This window comes from Eleutherodactylus coqui, chromosome 4, assembly GCF_035609145.1.
Source record: "Eleutherodactylus coqui strain aEleCoq1 chromosome 4, aEleCoq1.hap1, whole genome shotgun sequence".
Taxonomy (NCBI): domain Eukaryota; kingdom Metazoa; phylum Chordata; class Amphibia; order Anura; family Eleutherodactylidae; genus Eleutherodactylus; species Eleutherodactylus coqui.
The window spans coordinates 150,668,513-150,688,381 of NC_089840.1; the positions used below are offsets into that span (position 1 = coordinate 150,668,513).

Sequence of the window (19,869 nt, forward strand, 5' to 3'; positions counted from 1 at the left end):
AAGCGAGAAAATTAGATTCCGTACGTGAAATTTGGACGCTAATTCTTTGGCGCTTACAATTGAATAATCGAGTTGGGACCCATTAGCTTTTCCTATTTATGACATAATCAATGCTTGTGCCAAATTTCAAGTTTCCATGACATTGGGAAGCGAGAAAATTAGATTCCGTACGTAAAATTTGGACGCTAATTCTTTGGCGCTTAGAATTGAATAATTGAGTTGGGACCTGTTAACTTTTCCTATTTATGACATAATGCTCGGGCCAAATTTCAAGTTTCTATGACATCGCGAAGTGAGAGAATTAGTGGCAATGATGGAAATTGAACGATCTACGTGGAGGGGGGGGCGTAACTGTTGACGACGATCGCACGTGCGCCATTTATTGTAGGATAGTTGTACTATGCCTATAATCTTCCCAGGAGTGTACTCAACAACTTCCCAAAGTTTCATGGCGATCCTATGAATGGTGTAGTAGCGCATAAAGGACAAACACACACACACAGACACGCATACATTCAATTTTATATATATAGACTAGCTGATATACCCGGCTTCGCCCGAGTTAATTTGGTACTGGTGTTTATCTGGTGTTCACACGGAAAATCTTATGAAGTCGTGGTTACTTTAGAGATACTAAGGAAAAACATATGTTCACCATTTTGCATAGTTCTCTGCGTTACCCAGGAAACACCACGTGGAGGTAACCATGCGACGTTTCCTTTATATAAAATGACATCAGGAAGTGAGAGAATTAGATTACGTACATAAAATTTGGACACTAATTCTTTTGCGCTTAGAATTGAATAATCGAGTTGGGACCCATTAACTTTTCATATTTATGACACAATCAATGCTTGTGCCAAATTTCATGTTTCTATGACATTGGGAAGTGAGAGATTTAGATTATGTACGTAAAATTTGGACGCTAATTCTTTTGCGCATAGAATTGAATAATGGAGTTGGGACCCATTAGCTTTCCCTATTTATGACATAATCAATGCTCGTGCCAAATTTCCCGTTTCTATGACACCGGAAAGTGAGAAAATTACATTCCGCACGTAAAATTTGGACGCTAATTGTTTTGCGCATAGAATTGAATAATGGAGTTGGGACCCATTAGCTTTTCCTATTTATGACATAATCAATGCTCGTGCCAAATTTCCCGTTTCTATGACACCGGAAAGTGAGAAAATTACATTCCGCACGTACGATTTGGACGCTAATTCTTTTGCGCATAGAATTGAATAATCGAGTTGGGACCCATTAGCTTTTCCTATTTATGACATAATCAATGCTCGTGCCAAATTTCCCGTTTCTATGACACCGGAAAGTGAGAAAATTACATTCCGCACGTACGATTTGGACGCTAATTCTTTTGCGCATAGAATTGAATAATCGAGTTGGGACCCATTAGCTTTTCCTATTTATGACATAATCAATGCTCGTGCCAAATTTTCCGTTTCTATGACACCGGAAAGTGAGAAAATTAGATTCCGTACGTAAAATTTGGACGCTAATTCTTTTGCGCATAGAATTGAATAATCGAGTTAGGACCCATTAGCTTTTCCTATTTATGACATAATCAATGCTCGTGCCAAATTTCCCGTTTCTATGACACCGGAAAGTGAGAAAATTACATTCCGCACGTAAAATTTCGACGGCAATTCTTTTGCGCTAGAATTGAATAATCGAGTTGGGACCCATTAGCTTTTCCTATTTATGACATAATCAATGCTCGTGCCAAATTTTCCGTTTTTATGACACCGGAATGTGAGAAAATTAGATTCCGTACGTAAAATTTGGACGCTAATTCTTTTGCGCATAGAATTGAATAATGGAGTTGGGACCCGTTAGCTTTTACTATTTATGACATAATCAATGCTCGTGCCAAATTTCCCGTTTCTATGACACTGGAAAGTGAAGAAATTACATTCCGCACGTAAAATTTCGACGCCAATTCTTTTGCGCTAAAATTGAATAATCAAGTTGGAACCTATTAACTTTTCCTATTTATGACATAATCAATGCTCGTGCCAAATTTCCCGTTTCTATGACCTTGGGAAGCGAGAAAATTAGATTCCGTACGTAAAATTTGGACGCTAATTCTTTTGCGCATAGAATTGAATAATCGAATTGGGACCCATTAACTTTTCCTATTTATGGCATAATTAATGCTCGTGCCAAATTTCCCGTTTCTATGACATTGGGAACTGAGTGATTTAGATTATGTACGTTAAATTTCGACGCCAATTCTTTTGCGCTAGAATTGAATAATCGAGTTGGGATCCAATTTCTTTTCCTATTTTGGAGATAATCTATGCTTGCGCCAAATTTCATGTTTCTACGACATTGGGAAGTTGGAGAACTTTTGGCGAGTCAGTCAGTGAGTGAGTGAGTCAGTGAGGGCTTTCAGCTTTATATATATAGATTATTCACATGCAGTGCAGCTTTAAAACGCCGGGGGACCCAGGGTGGCAGTGCCAATGTGGTTCACTTTTTGAGGTGCAGGGCAACTCGCTGAACTATTATGGTGTCATTAATAGGTTGCTGGCCTGCATGGTGGACTACATGTATCATAAGGTCTGGCACTTTGAATCTACTGTTTGGAAGTATACACCAAGCAGCAACCCCCCTCTATATTAAGAGGCTGTGTGAGTGGCTGTCTCTTCAGGTGTCCCTCACAGGTGTAATTAGCTCCCTCATTTAGTACTTTGCTACCTGCATGCTGAGGGGATCTGTGATTGTGATTGTGTGTATATGTATGTGTATGTGTATGTATATGTGTATATATATAATGTGTATGTATGTATATGTATGTATGTGTGTATATATATAATATGTATTATTCGCCTTCAGATCAATTCCACTAAGCCTCAGGAAGAACCCTAAGTAGGTTCAAAAGCTCTCCATGTCATTTTGTTAGCCATTCAGTGGTCTCATATCTACAAGATTACTTGGTTTCTCTTACTGAGAGCAATCACATTTCGCTTGTACTATTATATGCTGTGTATTTCTACTCACAAATCTATGGCAGAAAATACACAGCATATGTGCCGTATGTGAACATATTTGGAAGCTGTTTTCTGATGATTGACTTTATGGCATGTCATAAGACTCAAATTATTAGGGGTCTGGCAGCTCCACTATAGTGTTGAGGAGAAGGCTGCAGATATCCCAGTTTTTATGGCATCCATAAGCACTTTCATGCCGGGTTTTAAATCCTTTTTTCCTATTTACTGTAAATGTATTCTTCTGAGAGCAGCTCATAACTCTGGTGTAAAGCAGCCTGAACGATTATTACATTCATATGATTCAATGAATTTTTGAACAATAATTGTTCAGTGCAAACATGGCCAATGTCTGAACGATAATGCATTTGTTTATGCAGGCAATCGTTCACTTGTTTACACACTTTTCCCAGGCATTTCCCCATATCCCCCGACAGACCAATGATGGTCTAAAGCTATAATAAAAAAAATGTAAATGATCTGCGTATGTAAAATGTTTAAAAGCAAGCCAACTCTGTCATCGTTGGCTTGTTCAAACGATTAATTGCTTTGTGTAAAAATAAATTCTTAGGCGAGTGCTGTACAATACTGAGAGCTCTAACGGCCAGTCCAGTGAAGTTCAATGTTTTGGCATTTCATATATTAAATGAAGGCAAGTTGTATTCTCAAAGTAGTATACTATTTACCAAGTCTTAGCCTGGGTTCTCACACGCTGGAGTCCCAGCAGAAATCTCGCGGTTTGGTCACAGCGAAAAACCGCAAGATTTTCGCTGGGAAAACGCTGCTTCAAAACCCACGGCACTTAGCCGCGGGTTTTTGAGCGGCTTGGCCGCACACTTTTCTGTTGCAGCCAGCGCTCCCATAGAGGAATCCGCGCCGCAACGTCTGCTTCTGCCAGCTTTGCCGAGATGGATTCGCTGTCCCGTGTGGACAAGATTTTTGAGAAATTCTGCTGTGATAATCCGGCCGTGGGCATTGGGTCTAAGATAGATGCACAAACTTCTACAGAATTTTCAAAAACAAAAAAAGGAATAGAGTACAGCATTTACTAAGAATTAAATTTTTTATTGTGTGTGTGTATAAAGACAATCGCATAGCAGAAAAAGGAAAAACACACCTACAATATAAAAACATTTAAAATATTAGACAGAAGTGGGAAATAACAGAGCATATATGTATACATGCAAATATATATCTGGGGATGCTCAAAAATACACCTATGTCTAAGTCATGTAAATATATCCCTCCATATCTAACCAATGTCTAGCATACTGCCATTCAGGCTCCCACCAGCAACCTGAGAGCCTGCAAGACACACGTTACCTCTGTCTAAACTTGTTACTGGTGGGAGCCTGAATGGCAGTATGCTAGACATTGGTTAGATATGGAGGGATATATTTACATGACTTAGACATAGGTGTATTTTTGAGCATCCCCAGATATATATTTGCATGTATACATATATGCTCTGTTATTTCCCACTTGTGTCTAATATTTTAATTGTTTTATAGTGTAGGTGTGTTTTCTCCTTTTTTGCAATGCTATTGTCTATATACACAATAAAAACTAATTCTTAGTGCTGTACTCCATTCCTTTTTTTGTTTTTGAAAGTATATATCTAGGGAGGGACTGTTGGTGATTATTGGATGTAGGTTATAGGTAATGGATAATATCTACATTAACATGATTTATTATGATGTCCTGTCATTTTATTGAATAGACTTCTACAGAAGTCTACTGCGCCTTTTCTCCCCAACTCGGTACTACTAATATGAACTTGTACAGGAATTTACCATGCCTGGACCTTGGTTCTCCCTGCTGAGCGCCTCTCCATTATTTGTGACTGTATTGTGGCATACATTGCTTCTACTACCATAGACTTTAATAATTGCATTCTTTCACCTTTTACTTGCTGATATACAACTCTAATTGATGGAAATCCTTCTGGTTCTACAGTCTAGATATGACCTGCATGCACTATATTGCATTATATCCCAAGGAACTTGCTGGATGATCAGGAGTCTCCACCCCACTGTGTTAGGCAGAGACACTGACCCCTCCACTTTCTTAGACATTCAGGGAAGCTTTAATTAACATAAAATCTTTTTTTCCTGTTTTCTAACTCCTGAGTGTCCTGTTTTCTGAAAAATACTGCAATTAGCAAAATGGTACTGAAGATATTTAATGACCACTAGTTAAAGGTTTGCAATGCTTTCTGCTTCTGAAAGTGATTCATTGATTATTACAACATTTGAAAACGGTCTACTTTGCTTTCTGTATTGATAATGACTTTCGCATCTCTGCAGTCCTACAGTAGCAGGGATGTGAAAGCTATTTGGTCTTTGGGCAGATTGTTCTGCTTCGAGAGTCAATCAAATTTTGGATGCTTGAAAGACTCAGAATTTACAGCCCTTCAATGCAGTTTTTTGGCAGTATTTACAGTGGTAGCACTCTGGATTACACTAATAGTAATGGGGGCCGTCTTCTGTGACTAATGATAACAGGGGCACTCTGTTACACAGCGACACTTGTCTCATAGTTTCAGGAAATGACTGTAAAAACAGCAACAGCAAATTAGCTCTTTTCTCAGAAGGAAAGTGCTCATCTTACTGCAGGGGCTGTTGCAGTCGATGGACGCAACTAATCATATGCCCTTTGTGGTCAATTATGTCGGGACAGAAGGACGGGAGCTGCGGCACTAGAGGCAATGCTACAAATGTGCAACTCTGTATAGGAATCCCCATTGTTTACTTCCTTGGGATTAAAATCCATCCTGGCAGTGTAAAGTATACGCAGGTAGAGGACTGGCTACTACATGTGTACCAAAGCATTGTCTTCTAACCAGCCGAGCACGTGTGTCTCTCACATGACTGATAGATTTTTATTCTGTCGCAAGCTGAGACCATGAAAACTGCAGAAAGTACACCGAAAATTGTATGTTTCAATATACAAAGAAAAGCCTATTTGCTGAATTAGTAATCCCCTTTAATATCAGCCCTTGCCTAGTTAAGTGTCATAAACTACAATATTTTACAGTATTTGTATAGAGGTGTTTTTTTACACAGGCATATAGGCCATAGATGTTCAGAAAGTTGTGTGAACTCACCCGCGTGCCTGTACTGGAGTGATGCCGATTTGCTGCAGAATTAAGCCATTTTAAAATCCGAGTGAAACTCCCCATGTTAGATCTGCAGATTTTGGTGCATATTTTCCACACAGCAGACAATTGTGATGCGTGTTGCATCCAGTTCTGTGAAAGATGCCATGTGAGTGCGGTGTGAGTCTATCAGTTGCCTTGTGAACCCAAGCAAGATGGCCGTCCATAGATTGGAAATCCCCAGCCCTGCTGCCCTTAATACTGGAGCACATTGCAATGAATTATTGATAAAGGATGATGCAATCCTTGTTGATTTAAAAGTTCCCATATATTAAAATAACTTCTGGACTGTTTGCTATGCAGCCACTCACTTTTTGCTGGGGGCATTTTAATATTCTGGTATGCCAAAAAGGTGCGAAAGCTAAAAAGAATAGGGTAAAGAAAGGATACGCTGAAAACGCAATAAAATGCATAACGCCAGATGTAGTAACACAAGTCCTCCATGAGTGGGGAAGGCAGTATGTGTATTCCAAGGACGGACAAGCCTGTACAACAGATTCTGGAAAGTGAAGGTTTCCCTATTTATTTTGAGGCTTCTGTATGTTTATGTATGTGTATCAATTTCAATCTTATGCTGTATATTTATTGTCCTATTGTTGTATTTAACCACGATTTATTACTCTGTATTTTAGTCATGCTTACCTCTTTTTTGTTTTGTTGGGAATTGTCTCCCGTAATTCATATAGTTTTCTCTAGTTCTCTTTCTCTCGCCTCTGTTTCTTCCTCTGACTTTGGTGTGTCTCCCTCTGATTCCTTACAGATGGACGTAGTTTATACATTCCAGACGGGCGGTACCTCTTTACAAGGGGCTCTAAGGCGCCAGCCTTCCACCATTAGCCAGCACCTCGATGCTAAACATGTCTCTAGCCCAACACATGTAGCTCTGTCCTCTGCTACCTCTCCCCCAGCCACCTCTGCTGCTGCTGCTTCTGTGGGCAGTGAGTTCAACACTATTACAATGCATGCTGTGCACTTGGGCTGCTGCTCACTACTATGTCTGTCTCTTTTCACTATCCGGACGGCCAAGTCATCTAACCCGGGGAAGGATGTGGTGGGGATTGCTTTCTCACATCTTGCCTTTTCTCCCTATTTTGTTTTTAACTCTTGCACTGTGATACATTCTTCCTGCAGGTCACAGACTGTTCTATAGTTCATTTCTTGAACCTAAGGCAGAGTCAGGGACACATATTGTCAGCTGGCCATAATGATAGTCTATAGCAAAGCGTGCACTGCATCTGTGGCCATTAGAGATGAGCAAACGTACTCGGTAAGGGCGATTTCACAATCGAGCACCGCGCTTTTCGAGTACTTCACTACTCGGGTGAAAAGTACTCGGGTGCGCTGTGGGGCGGGGGGTTGCAGAGGGGAGTTGGGGGGTAGCAGCGGGGAACAGGGGGGAGCCCTCTCTCTCTCTCCCTCTCCCCCCCCCCCCCCCCCCCTCCCCGCTGCAAGCCCCCGCTCACCCACAGCGCACCCGAGTAGTGAAGTACTCGGAAATCGCGGTGCTCAATTGCGAAATCGCCCTTACCGAGTACGTTCGCTCATCTCTAGTGGCCATCTATGCCTGTGAGATACTTAGTCTGATGGAAACTTACAGTATAGCACAACTTGGCTAGAAGGGATCACAGTGGAAAATCTGCATAATTTCCACATCAAAAATGGATAAAAAATATACTCTAGTGTATGTTCACAAGTGGCAGATTTGCTGTGGATTGAAGGGGTGAAATCTGCACTGAATTCACACCAAAATCCACACTGTATCATGTAAAACTCTGCACCAAATCCATCTCATGTGAACGTACCTTAGGCTTCCTTCACATATAGACTGGTGTATAGCACACCGCTCTAACTAAATCTGCCAGCAAATAAAGGCTGCACTGGTATAAATTGCGCCAAATGTGTTAAGCACACAAAATGCAATATGCTGCAAATTTCAGAAACCGTCATAGACCCAAATACACCAAAAAAACACCACAAAAAGTGTTCTTGTTCCTATTGACCTACAGTTGTCAACCAGGTACAGCATTTTTTGTCACACAGAAAAGTGCTGTTTTGTTTTTCTTTTAGAGAACCAGTTTCTGAGGGAAAAAAACCCTGCAAGTTGTTAGCTGTAAGGCAGTAAGTAAATATGAAACATATTGCTAGAAGTGCATTTTTGTTGGGCTTTCTTTTCCTCCAAAAGGCAGCGTGCCACACGTATGGCATATTAGTGTCACGGTTCCCCCCCTCTTAGGTGTTTTCTCATAGGCTTCTCTTAAAAAGAAAAACTGGAAAAGGAAGACATAAATTGTAAACAAAATGCATGAAATTGATTGCATGTATTACAAGCCTCAAAAAATGGCACAAAAAATCTATTTGAAGGGATCCTAATAGGCCCCTTTACACATAACGAATATCGCTCAAAATTCGTTCAAACAAACTTTGAGTGAAAATCGTGCAGTGTAAATGCAAAAACATCGCTCACTTTCCGCTCACAAGTCGTTCTTCTGACTTTCTGTCGCAGGCTTCTCGTTCTGTGTAAATGCCCCCAGTCAGCGCTTCACATAAAAGGTGAAATGCTGAGCGAAAAGCCAGCCATCCAGTGGCAAAGTCTGTGCCTAAATGCTCTGCACGCGCGCTAATGACCTTAGCGGTAATGTCAGCGCTTGTACAGTCGTTTAGCCAATTGCTGGACCAAGTAAAAGGGCCATGAGGATTTTTCTACCTTGTCTGGGATGTGCAGCTGTTGCAGTGTACTGTGTGTTTTATCAAAAGCCGCACACAGAGGACTGTAAGATGTATTCTTTGATGTTCATGAGCTTCAGGCTAGCCTTACCTCCCCTCCAGCTGCTGGTTGACATCAGTACACAGTAATAGCTGTTAATCAGTGGTCAGTTGCAGCTTGCAGCTAATCAAGTACTACATCCTGTGCTGCTACTGACCAAATAAGACAAGCGTATCGCTGCAATAAGCCAGAGTCTCACTACTGTGCGTTGCCCTCAGAGATGGCAGCATAAAGCCTGCTGTTAGCTGTTTAACACGGATGACACTAGCTAACAATAGCTAGCTCCATTTGTGGCTGTTTAACCACTTAGATTTAGTGGCCAACATTGGCTACAGAATCTAAGCAGTTTACAGCTCAAACTCCTCCCCCTCCCCCCCCTTAAATTTGCTTGCGGGGAGATGGGAAAAACATCCAGAAATTCCACCATCTTTTGTTTTTACAGCGTTCACCATTCAGTAAACATAACATAACTTACTTAACTGATTAGAACAATTACTGTGATACCAAGTTTATATATATATTTTTTTTTTTACTAGTTTAGCACAATAAAACTACATTTTAAAAGAAAAATAACTAAATCTAACTCGTTGCCTTCCAAGACCCATAGCATTTTTACTTTTCCAGCAGTGGAGCTCTGTGAGGGCTTGTTTTTTGCAAGAAGAGTTTTAGTTTTTATTGGGACAGGACCACTCCACTATTGGCAGGAGACAGGACCCTCCCACTCACTATTGGTAGGATACTGGAGGGACGGGACCACTCCTCGAATGGCAGGAATTTGGAGGGATGTGACCACTCCTCTAATAGCAGGAAAGTTGAGAGACGGGACAACTCCACTATTGACAGGATAGTGGAAGAACGGAAACACTCCACTATTGGCAAGATAGTGGAGGGACGGGACTACTCCTCTAATGGCAGAGATATTAGAGGGACGGGACCACTCCTCTAATGGCAGGGATACTGGAGGGACGGGACCACACCACTATTGGCAGGATAATGAAGGGACAGGACCGCTTCACTATTGTAAGGATATGGGAGGGACGAGACCGCTGCACTATTGGCAAGATAGTGGAGGGAAGTGATAATTACTGCATTTGCTGATTTATATTGAAGTCGGGAGCAGATCTCAGCAAGGTGAACCATGCATTTGATACCATGAAAAAATATTTCATAATGCCATAATTGCTGTGTTTTTTACACCACTCTAACCTCCATAAACATTGAATTTAAAAAATCATCAAAGTCCTAAGTACCCATATAAACTATAGATTGCCCTACAAAAAAAGCCCTCACAGAATGCAATTTTCTTGTTAGTACTTTTATTTTTTAAATACATTTGGCATCACCGTAATCGTACCCCTCCATTCCCCCCCCCCCCCCCTTGATTTCAGTGACCGCTGCACCTTCAATTATGAGTGACTGCCACTACAGAGGGGTCGGAGCAGTAGCTTTCCCTCAAACCCCTGTGTATCCCGGCTCTCACAGCGGGCGCTGCCTGGAAAACCCCTTTAACACTTTATGACCATAGACACTACATTGTATTGTCTATTAGAATAAGTTCAAGAAATTTGGTCCTTTACAGTTCTTATTTGCCAACATTAACTGCATGTAAAGGCTTTTTGGCTTGTAGGATAGCCATTAGAACAGTCTAGTAGTGTAAGCCTAGGAAGACCGGGCCAAGTTTTGGGTTTTCAGACTTGTGATGTGCTCATGTTCTGGGGAGTCTGAAGAAAGTATGCTAACATCAATAACTAATGCCTTTTTTAGTATCTATCTAAGATCCATGTTCACAGGAGTCCTGGAATGCGCTTTAAGGGGCTATAACTTGCTTTTTTCCCCCATTTTCTGTGCTGCTTTGATTTTTCAGCTGATTGCATGAGGGGCCTGATGCCTGCAGAGTGTGCATGATTGAGCATGCTAACTCCTTCCGTAGATAATGCTATGGTGCAGTCAAGGGTTTAGATCCATCTGTTGCATAGGTATTAAAGATGCAGACCCTCTTGGAATACTCACCCAGTTAACTTAGAGTAATGATTGAGCTAAAGTATTTCCATTGTTAAACTTAAGGATGGAAACGTTCTTGAAAATATACATACAGGTTGTCCTTTGATCCATCAAGATCAGTGAAATTCAATTTAACTCTAAGTGGGCCCGCAACTTTAAAAAATCTTTACAGTAAAACTCTGAAACCATAAGATTTTTTTAGTACCAAAGATGTTACTATTATGTCTTGTGTTTAGAAGTCTGAAGTTATTAGGAGGAAAACCTAATTTGTTTATTTAGTCTTGGTCACATTTTGTCATTTTTTTTTATTTCTAGTTTTATTTATTGTTTAGTGTGAGTTTTGTTTCTATAAAAATCTGTTCACACCACATTTCCGGCACTCAGCATGTCTGGTGTATGCCAAGAGAGTATACGATGCAAGTATGTATAGGGAAAGCATAGTATACCATGCTGTATACTCCTTTAAATGTATTTTTGCTTGAGGATCCCATGGATGACTCATGTCATGTTTGTTCCTTCCAACAGAAGCTATCCCTGATGTATACATGGTAATGCGGCCCCCTAAATGTGTTGTGAACAGTCCTATTCTAGAACAATGCAGTCACTTGACATGTATCAAATAGTAATAAAATAATGCTTCAAGATATGTCAGCTGTAAATGTCATATAGAGAACATGGCCAAGAGTATGAGAACTACACTAGTGATAAAATACAGTGTTTTAGCCTCACCCCCTCAGTCCTGGAATATACCATTTTGAAGAGCACTATGATTTTCCACACAGCGTCAGGGTGTCCCACTTCTGCGCCCTAGAGCTGCTCTGTAGACCTCCACCAGCAGTAGATACATATTGTCATTTTTGAAATTTCATCCATATTGGTTGTAAGTTTTAAATGAAATTCTCAGAAACTGATGACAAGCTGTCATTCGATCAGCAGTTCAGGAGATAAAGGGGCTTGGTCACATCTGCATTAGGGTTTTCTCTCCTTCTGTTCCATTTTTGGAGGTGAAAAACAATATTTCAACAGAATTAAACATCTCCTCTTTTTTCCTTATTGATTTTCAATGGGTGTTCAAAAAAAGGAGAGCCTTCAGTTTGCTTCAATTCTCTTATGTTTCCATTTTTAAATAGAACATAACAGAATAGAAGCAAAGTGAAAACTTTCCAGTTTTTTTTAAAAACCTTTGAAATCAATGGGAGATAAAATCAGAAGCATTTAATTACATTGTCTTGGTTTCATTTTTTAAGCAGAAAAACTGAATTAAAAAGTCCCAATGCAGCTGTGGAAGGGCTATCACACCATTTCAAGGGTAAAAAACTATACTGGAATTTCCTGTTCCACTTCCTACAAAATTGGCATCTGTAACAGAACTGCCAATACCTACATAAACAGGACAAGTTTAATTGGCTCTTATTTCTGAATTACCAATGCCATATAGACCTATGTATTTTTAATTGTATTTATTTATTTTATGTTCTAGGTTGAAATCCTGTTAAAGCTGAACAGTTTGTGCTTAAAATTTTGTTGCATCAGTTTATGCAAAAACCTTTGTATAAAATCATGGTATTGCACCTTAACAGTACACCTTACTAATGTGAGCAAACGGAGGGCCAACAACTAGTGCAAAGCCTTTCTAGGTTATAGCAGTAATCTGTAACCAACTCACATGTGTGTCTATAGTCTTGTAATGAGGTGTTCCATACTTAGGTGTGGATGCAGATACTTTTGGCCTTGTAATGTATGACTAGTCGATCTTTTAAGTCATTGAGTGTCTAAACCCCTAATTCTGCACTCTGAAGGGGAGCGACTGTGTGTGTGTGTGTGTGTGTGTGTGTACATACTATGGAGGCTCATATTTTATACATACATTTATTTATTTCTACTCTTACATCACAGGTTTTCTTGTTCAGTCCCACCGTTTTTATTCTGTCATTCTAAATCCATTTCATACATAATTCTGATTTCCTTCTTTCTCTTATTTGATCTTTAATTACCTGTTTTTTCAATGCTTCTCTTAAAATAATTTCTTTTTTTTTTTTCTCTCCGTGGAACAGATTAAGGTGGTTAATGCGTTTCGCAGCTCTCTATATGAGGGACTTGAAAAGCCACAGACCCGCAGTGCCATCCATAGCTTCATGACCCATCCGGAGTTCACACCACAGGAGACCAGGCCTAATCCTCATCTAACAGACAGTGACAGCGAGGGCGAGGAATCGCAGAGTCTACTGAAAGAACATACCGTACAGACGCACAATCACAATAACAACTCCTCTGCTGACCCACGTCCATTGGACATCACAGTATCACCGTCCGAAAGCTCAGTACACAGCATGGAGACCTCCATTTAACACCAAACCTAAAGAGCGATTCAGCTGGGAGTCTGGATAAGGTCACAGATCCTTCCTTTGCTGTCCTGTCCTTTTACTACCCTTCACTGAACAAGCCCAAAACTAGTCACCGGCCCACAGACCACGTGATAAACACTATGGCTGCGTTCACACTTCTGTTAGGGCTGTCAGTTGTTGTCCTGACTCTCTGTTCTGTTTTTGGAGCAGAGAAACTGAATTAAAATGGAAATAAACGTTTGTTTTTTTTCTTCCATTTGATTTCTATGGGTATAAAAAGGAAATAAATGGAAAGCTTTCAGTTTGCCTTTTGTGTTTTCTGTTTTTTTATCTGAACAAATGGCGCAATCTACTATATATATATATATGTATGTATATGTATATATATATATATATATATATATATATATATATATATATATATATATATATATAGTATATAATATTTTTTTTTCAAATGGGGCAAAAAATGAAAACTTTTACTCCCATTTTAATTCCAAAAATGTAACAGAAATATGGAATTAGAACTGCCAGCCCTAACTGAAGAGTGACTGCACCCTAACCATACTTTGTCTTTACAGCCAAACATGTCTGGTCAACATCACATCAACAAATCGTTCAACCATAAGTACACATAACCCGATGTATCCAAATTGTCAGAGAAAAAGCCTCCTGATTGCTAGAAGCCACCCAAAAACTCCAAAGAGGTGTAACAGGTCCGCTTTTTCTTTGAGACGGTTCGATACAGAACTCACTGGGGCTAAAAATCCCAGAAACACACACAGTATGCAGAAGACCACAGTAATACATATATGTACGGGTCTGTTAGATTCTTACACTTCTGTGCCAATATTCCCATAAACACATAACTTCTGCAGCTCTCCGCCCGCCCACTCCCTACTGGGGTACGGGCATAGAATTGTACATTAGGCCTCTTCTTCCTGTGTGTAAATGTTAATTTGTGATCATTGTATAATCATTTAAAGCAGTCTACACTACACCTTATAATAGAGCCATGAAAATGTATTTATTTCATACCTGTAATGTCTTAAACACATATTCAAGATATCCACACATTGAAAAGCTATGTATAACTCATCTGAATAAGTTTTTATGTTTCTACAAAAATTTGGCCATATATTCAACTTCACATCTATTTACACAGGCGCTTGGTAATGTGGTCATAAACACTGCGCATGTGCGTTTACGCTTTGAACTCCCTCTGTTTCCTTTTGTCTTGTGTGTTTGCATGTTTAATGACATGTTCCCTGTCCTGTTGCCCCTTATATCCTGTATGCCCTGCTTGTTCTTCTCCTCCCCTGTTTTGTCTTTACCCCAAGGTGCCACTGAAAAGGGAGCTGCTCTTAGGATTCTGTTTACAACCAAAGGAAGCCATCCCTTGTTGCTTCACCCAACGCACCTGTCTTCCTCCTGTAGGACTGCATTACCCCACCGCTTCTCTCCCCCAGACTCTTTGTGAAGCTGTGAACTTTTGCAGCATGCCAACTGCCAGATACCTCCCAGTACCAAGGAGTAAAAACTGTGCCATTCTGCCAGTTTAGCTGGTGTATGTACCCCCGAAGTTCCAATCATTAAACCTGGAGGTCACCAAACTCTAGGTGGAGAGTTCCAGGGTGTGTTAATGGAAGGAGGGCTATACTGCCATAGAAGAAGCATGTGTATAATAAAACCTATATAGACATACAAGTGATTGCACACGCATACACAAACATACTAACCTTCTGTTTGTTTACAATCACTGTTCCTGAATGAGGGCTAATGAATTGGTGAGATGTTTTGCACTTCTGCTGCCTAGAAATGAAAGCTATGATGGGGCACAGGATGCAAAACTGCACTGGTAGGCTGTGCGCTGTCATATTGGCACGGAGTACAGCGGGGTAATGTTTCCTTTAGATGGGCACCGCTCTTGATCAGAATTAAAACAGTTGGTAATAAGACTAGTGTTGGCCGCAATTTACGATGCACCTGGTTAGTCTGCATTGCGGAGGTAACGGGGCATTGCTAACTGCCTTCTACCTGTACTAATATTGCCACATCGTACATCAGCAGAGCGATCTATCAAGTTGTGTCCACGTACATCACTCGTTCTTTTCACTGCCAGAAGGGGTTTACAACTAGCAATGTAGGGGAAGAAAACGCTTCTCTATATCGGTGTGAGTGGATTTCTTTTCCCTTTCTTGTGCCTTCTTACAGTTCCTGCACAACTCCTAATTTTTAAGTGTTCCTTATAAAGGGAAATATTTTTAAGATCTCCCCCTGCCGCCGCCTCCACCTAACACTTCCCTCTCAATTGGGTGATGGTCCGTCGACCTATCCAGGATGGGATTTTTCTGGGAGAATGTTAGCTCTTGGTGCATGAATTAGATGTAGGGACTGAATTGTTAAAGTTTCTCCAAGGGCTCACACACATGAGCATGTGTGTCCCGGGTGAAATACACAGCAAATACGCATGTACAACCCCCAAAGCCTATAGTGGTGGGTCTTACACACAAAAAAGGACATGCTGCGTTTTTTCATGCACATAATATGCGCTTAAAAAAAACGCCAGTGAGTGGCTCAATAGATATGCAATGCTAAAAGCCCATTGATAATAAGTTGGACACATATGCCCATGTGAGTGAGTCCTATGGCTAACTAATCATTCCAGGGAGCGGGTTTTCTCAACGAGCACCGCATACTATATTTACTCAGTTCTGTCAGTTGTCGATTGCCTAAGTGCAAGTCTGAAACTTCTAACCAGTTCTATCCACTATCATTGAATGACTAAGTGTTGATGCGTTCTGTTCACCAGAGATCTCTAATGTATTGCAAAATACTAATAAGGTTTGACATATGCAGCAAAGATTGTGTACACTGGCAGCTAAAGGGGATCACTTAAATAGCGTTGATGTACACAAGCGGAGCTCTGCCATTCTTCAGCGTAGTGCCAGCAAGTACTGGGTTGGAAGACACTGCAGTAGTGATAATTCCATAAAACTTTTCTACCTTGTAAATTGCAGTTACATTATTGAATCCGCTACTGGGGAAGTGATATAGGGTAACCTATTAGTAAAGCTTTGCAAGCCATCTTGAAGCTACTAAGCTTAGTTGTAAAATAGTTCTAGATATTGTAATGTTCATTGCATTTTTTTATTTGATGTTTTTTATGCTTTCAAGAGGAAAATTCTAAAAAAAAATTGTTTTATGCAGAAATTTAGTTTTGTTAATTTAGAGAACCGGAAAGCTTCAGGGCTGTACACAATAGATGAGGATCCAAGGCCAATCACAGAAGGTGCAACGCTAGTCTCATGACCAGCAGGCCCTGCGAGTGCTACAAAAGCCAATATTGTGTTTTTGATTTCTCATACCACTGGCAGCTCAGTGCTCTGTAGGCATCGGGCTGTCGTGCAGAAATGTGTTTTTATACATGCATATATATATATAGATATATAAATAAATATATAAATTATGTTCATATATGGCGGGGCATTCTGCGGTGTACGCTTTTTATGTGCTGACTTTTTAATGTAAAATAGGTTTTTCTATTTTATTTTGATGTTGCGTACACAACAGCAATCCTGAAATTTTAGTTCATTTTTTCTTTGTTGGGGAGACTGTAGGGAATACAGTTCTGGGAGACATCTTTTCTCTTATTTTTATAGAAGTCGATAAATCTTTCATTGCCAGGGACAATTTTACAAATGCTGTTATGGCAGATGTCTTGTGGTAATGAAAAACAGCCATATGAAAGGTAGTCTTACAAAATAAGTGCTGTGTTGGACAACAAAAGGAGAGGGATGTGTAGTGCATTTGGTGATTGCACACAATGAGGGTTTTGCAGCAGCTGCATATTGGATGCAAAATTTCCATCAGAACCCCAGAATCGACAGAACCCTTCGACATTCCAAGTACCTCTGACGTGATTCCCGTTGCTGTCAAATTAAATTCGAACATGTAACAGGCAGAGCAAGGCATTTTTCACATTGAAAAGGGTTTTTGAATGGCTACTAATGCTACAGCCCCAGTCCTACTTTCTCAAACAAAAAAGAACCTTCAGATGACGGAGCGCAGTCTGCCATCTGCAGCGTCAGTACTGTTGTGACAGTGTATACAGTGATGGGACTTCTTTAGCCTGAAGTTCACAGGTTCATTGAATCTCATGATACAGCTGTCAGAAGAGAAGTGTCCTATTTTATATACCGGACGCCCTCTGAGGTATTTTGTGGGTGTTGTGAACTCTACTCATCCCTAGAGAAATATCTTGTAGTTAATGTAGCAGCATACGATTGACAATTGTGCTACGGTCGAACCACCCCCCACCCACAAAGTTTGTTCTACACAGAATATCAGGAAAAATAATCTATACTACAAGAATGTGTACCAGATTATACAATTAATGTTACAGGTTGGCACTTGGTAGAGATAATATTTTGCTTTCTGACAGCTAGTGTTTCTGTCCTGTTCATGGTGAAGAAATTTGCAGCGCATACCAAGTTTCTGCTTTGTTTTCTGATATAAAACCTACCTAGTCTTTCATTATCTGACAGAAAGGAGTGACACTGATCATGTTAAAATAGTTTTAATATCATTATCATAGGTAAAATGTCAATATTTACAGTGCTGTTAATGCCAGAGCGCTGCACATATGATACAGTTGCATTGAAATTATTATACATAATTGTCTAATTAAAAATGCTACTCAAAGAACCCTAGAAAGGTAAAATACACAATGTGGCCACGTACACTATTCCCTGTATTCTCCATAGACCTACGTCCTACAAGTCTATCACAAGTCCTGTAAACATTTATCTGTTGCCCAGAAAGAGCATGCCTTATTAAACTGGGGTTTCCTTACTTGTTTACTTTATCTTTTTCATTCAGTAATTGGTTAAACAAGCACTGTTATTTTGTATAAAACAACTGACTGACTCTATGAGTTTTATGTGTGCATGATATTAAAGAACTGCTGATATATTTTTATTTTTTTTAAGTCCATTTGTATCAGATACCGGCACAAATGTAGTGTTGGCTGCTGCTGGATTCTGCGTTGTGTGGTGCAACACCCCGTCTGTACAGTACAGCTGTGCATGTAGCTCTTGGATTCAGTATGGATTATTTACTACTGCCATCTGGGGGCTCAAGGAGGTTCTGCAGCAATTACATCAGGAATAAATAAGTCTTCCGGACTACTGTTTTTTCTGGGGAACATTATCAGCAACGTAAATGGGACACATATCATGGTTACACTGTAAGCTCTCATTCACACAGGCGTATGCAATTTTGTCCATGAAAAACGGACCAATTACACTGTGCATGTTGCGTTTTTTTTATTGCAAATGTGCTTTTTTTTAACATCTCTGCCATGTTTGTGTAATCCATTTTTCAAATGCACATAAAAAAATACAAGGCAGCCTAAACTGATTGCACTTTTTTTTTTCCATTTGTCTCCTGACAACATGTACAAAAGCTCAGTGCACATGCCTGTAACATCTATGGTTGTTGTTTTTTGTTACACTACCATAGACTTTTGGGGGCTATTTTGATCCGTGAATACAGACTGAAATAGGACATGCTGTGATTTTTTTCCCCCCTTTTCTGTACATTCTTTCAAGCAGACTGTCAGTCCACATAAAAGATGACCATCAGAATACACAAATGTAATAGGGCTGTGTGAATGGGCCCTAAATGTAATAGATGAGGGTTACAGAACGCATTTGAATATGTGGTAGAATCTGGTATGAATATTGTGCAAAGGTGTATTCTGTATGTAAATGAATGGAGAATGCAGTGTGCAAATGAGGCCATGAGATAAGTGTATAGCAACCAACTGATCCCGATTTCCACGATCATCAATCACTGCCAATGAAAATTGAAATAAAACTTTTATTAATAATGTTTAAAATTCAAGCTTAAACTGGTAATGAGGCACCTGCAGCTGAAGAAGCAGACAGCAGCAGCAGCCCAGGGCCACCCGGCGCATTGAGGACTCAGGATTCGACCCTGAAAGGTACCCGCACAGCCGTTTACTGCATCCAGCTAGAGCTTAAATTGTCAGACACCCACAGCGTAGGAGCACTCAGTATCACACAGGCACAAGGGGCTGAAGCGTAGCCAGAGCAGGGAGAGAGACTGCTGACAGAAGTCCCTGTACTTAACCACGAACTGGAAGGCGTATCGGTGGCGCTGTGTCCCCCCTCCCCAAGATCCAGTCCTGCAGGGTGAAGGGGGGGCAGGTTGGGAACTTTACTGGGGAACATCACTGGGAACAGTCTGCAGGAGCTGCCATAGCTAAGCCCTCACCTCCCTGTCTGCAGAGAATCTGCAACGGCCATATCCGCTTCTCCATACACTTCAGTGGACTCTATCGCCACCAAATGGTGAGAAATGGAACAGCAGCTAATACCATCTAGATGTTCTATAATATCTGAAGCAATTCTAGTCTATTTAAACAAGCACAAACCATTTATCTCCACACACAAAAAAAATGCAACAGAATCGCAGGAACAATACCATTTATATGGACAATTTCCTTCTCAATCCCCTCCTAGACACCACAAAAATTAACCTACAATAATATGTTAATGCAAAATTTAG

At 40.3% G+C, this 19,869-nt stretch overlaps 1 protein-coding gene across 6 annotated transcripts in view; it reads left to right on the forward strand.

Annotated features, from left to right (window-relative positions):
• LOC136625803 (plasma membrane calcium-transporting ATPase 4-like) overlaps positions 1-18,255 on the forward strand; it is a 183,085-nt gene extending 164,830 nt beyond the window's left edge. For 2 of the 6 annotated variants that reach the window (XM_066600305.1, XM_066600306.1), the window contains 2 exons: positions 6,926-7,103; positions 12,985-13,086. In XM_066600305.1, the coding sequence (XP_066456402.1) occupies positions 6,926-7,103; positions 12,985-12,989 (183 nt within the window). In that variant the 3' untranslated portion in view covers positions 12,990-13,086. Of the gene's footprint in view, positions 1-6,925; positions 7,104-12,984 lie in introns of all 6 variants that reach the window. The other 4 variants (XM_066600303.1, XM_066600304.1, XR_010792581.1 and 1 more) reach the window with 3 other exon arrangements.
• The last annotated feature ends 1,614 nt before the right edge of the window (positions 18,256-19,869 follow it).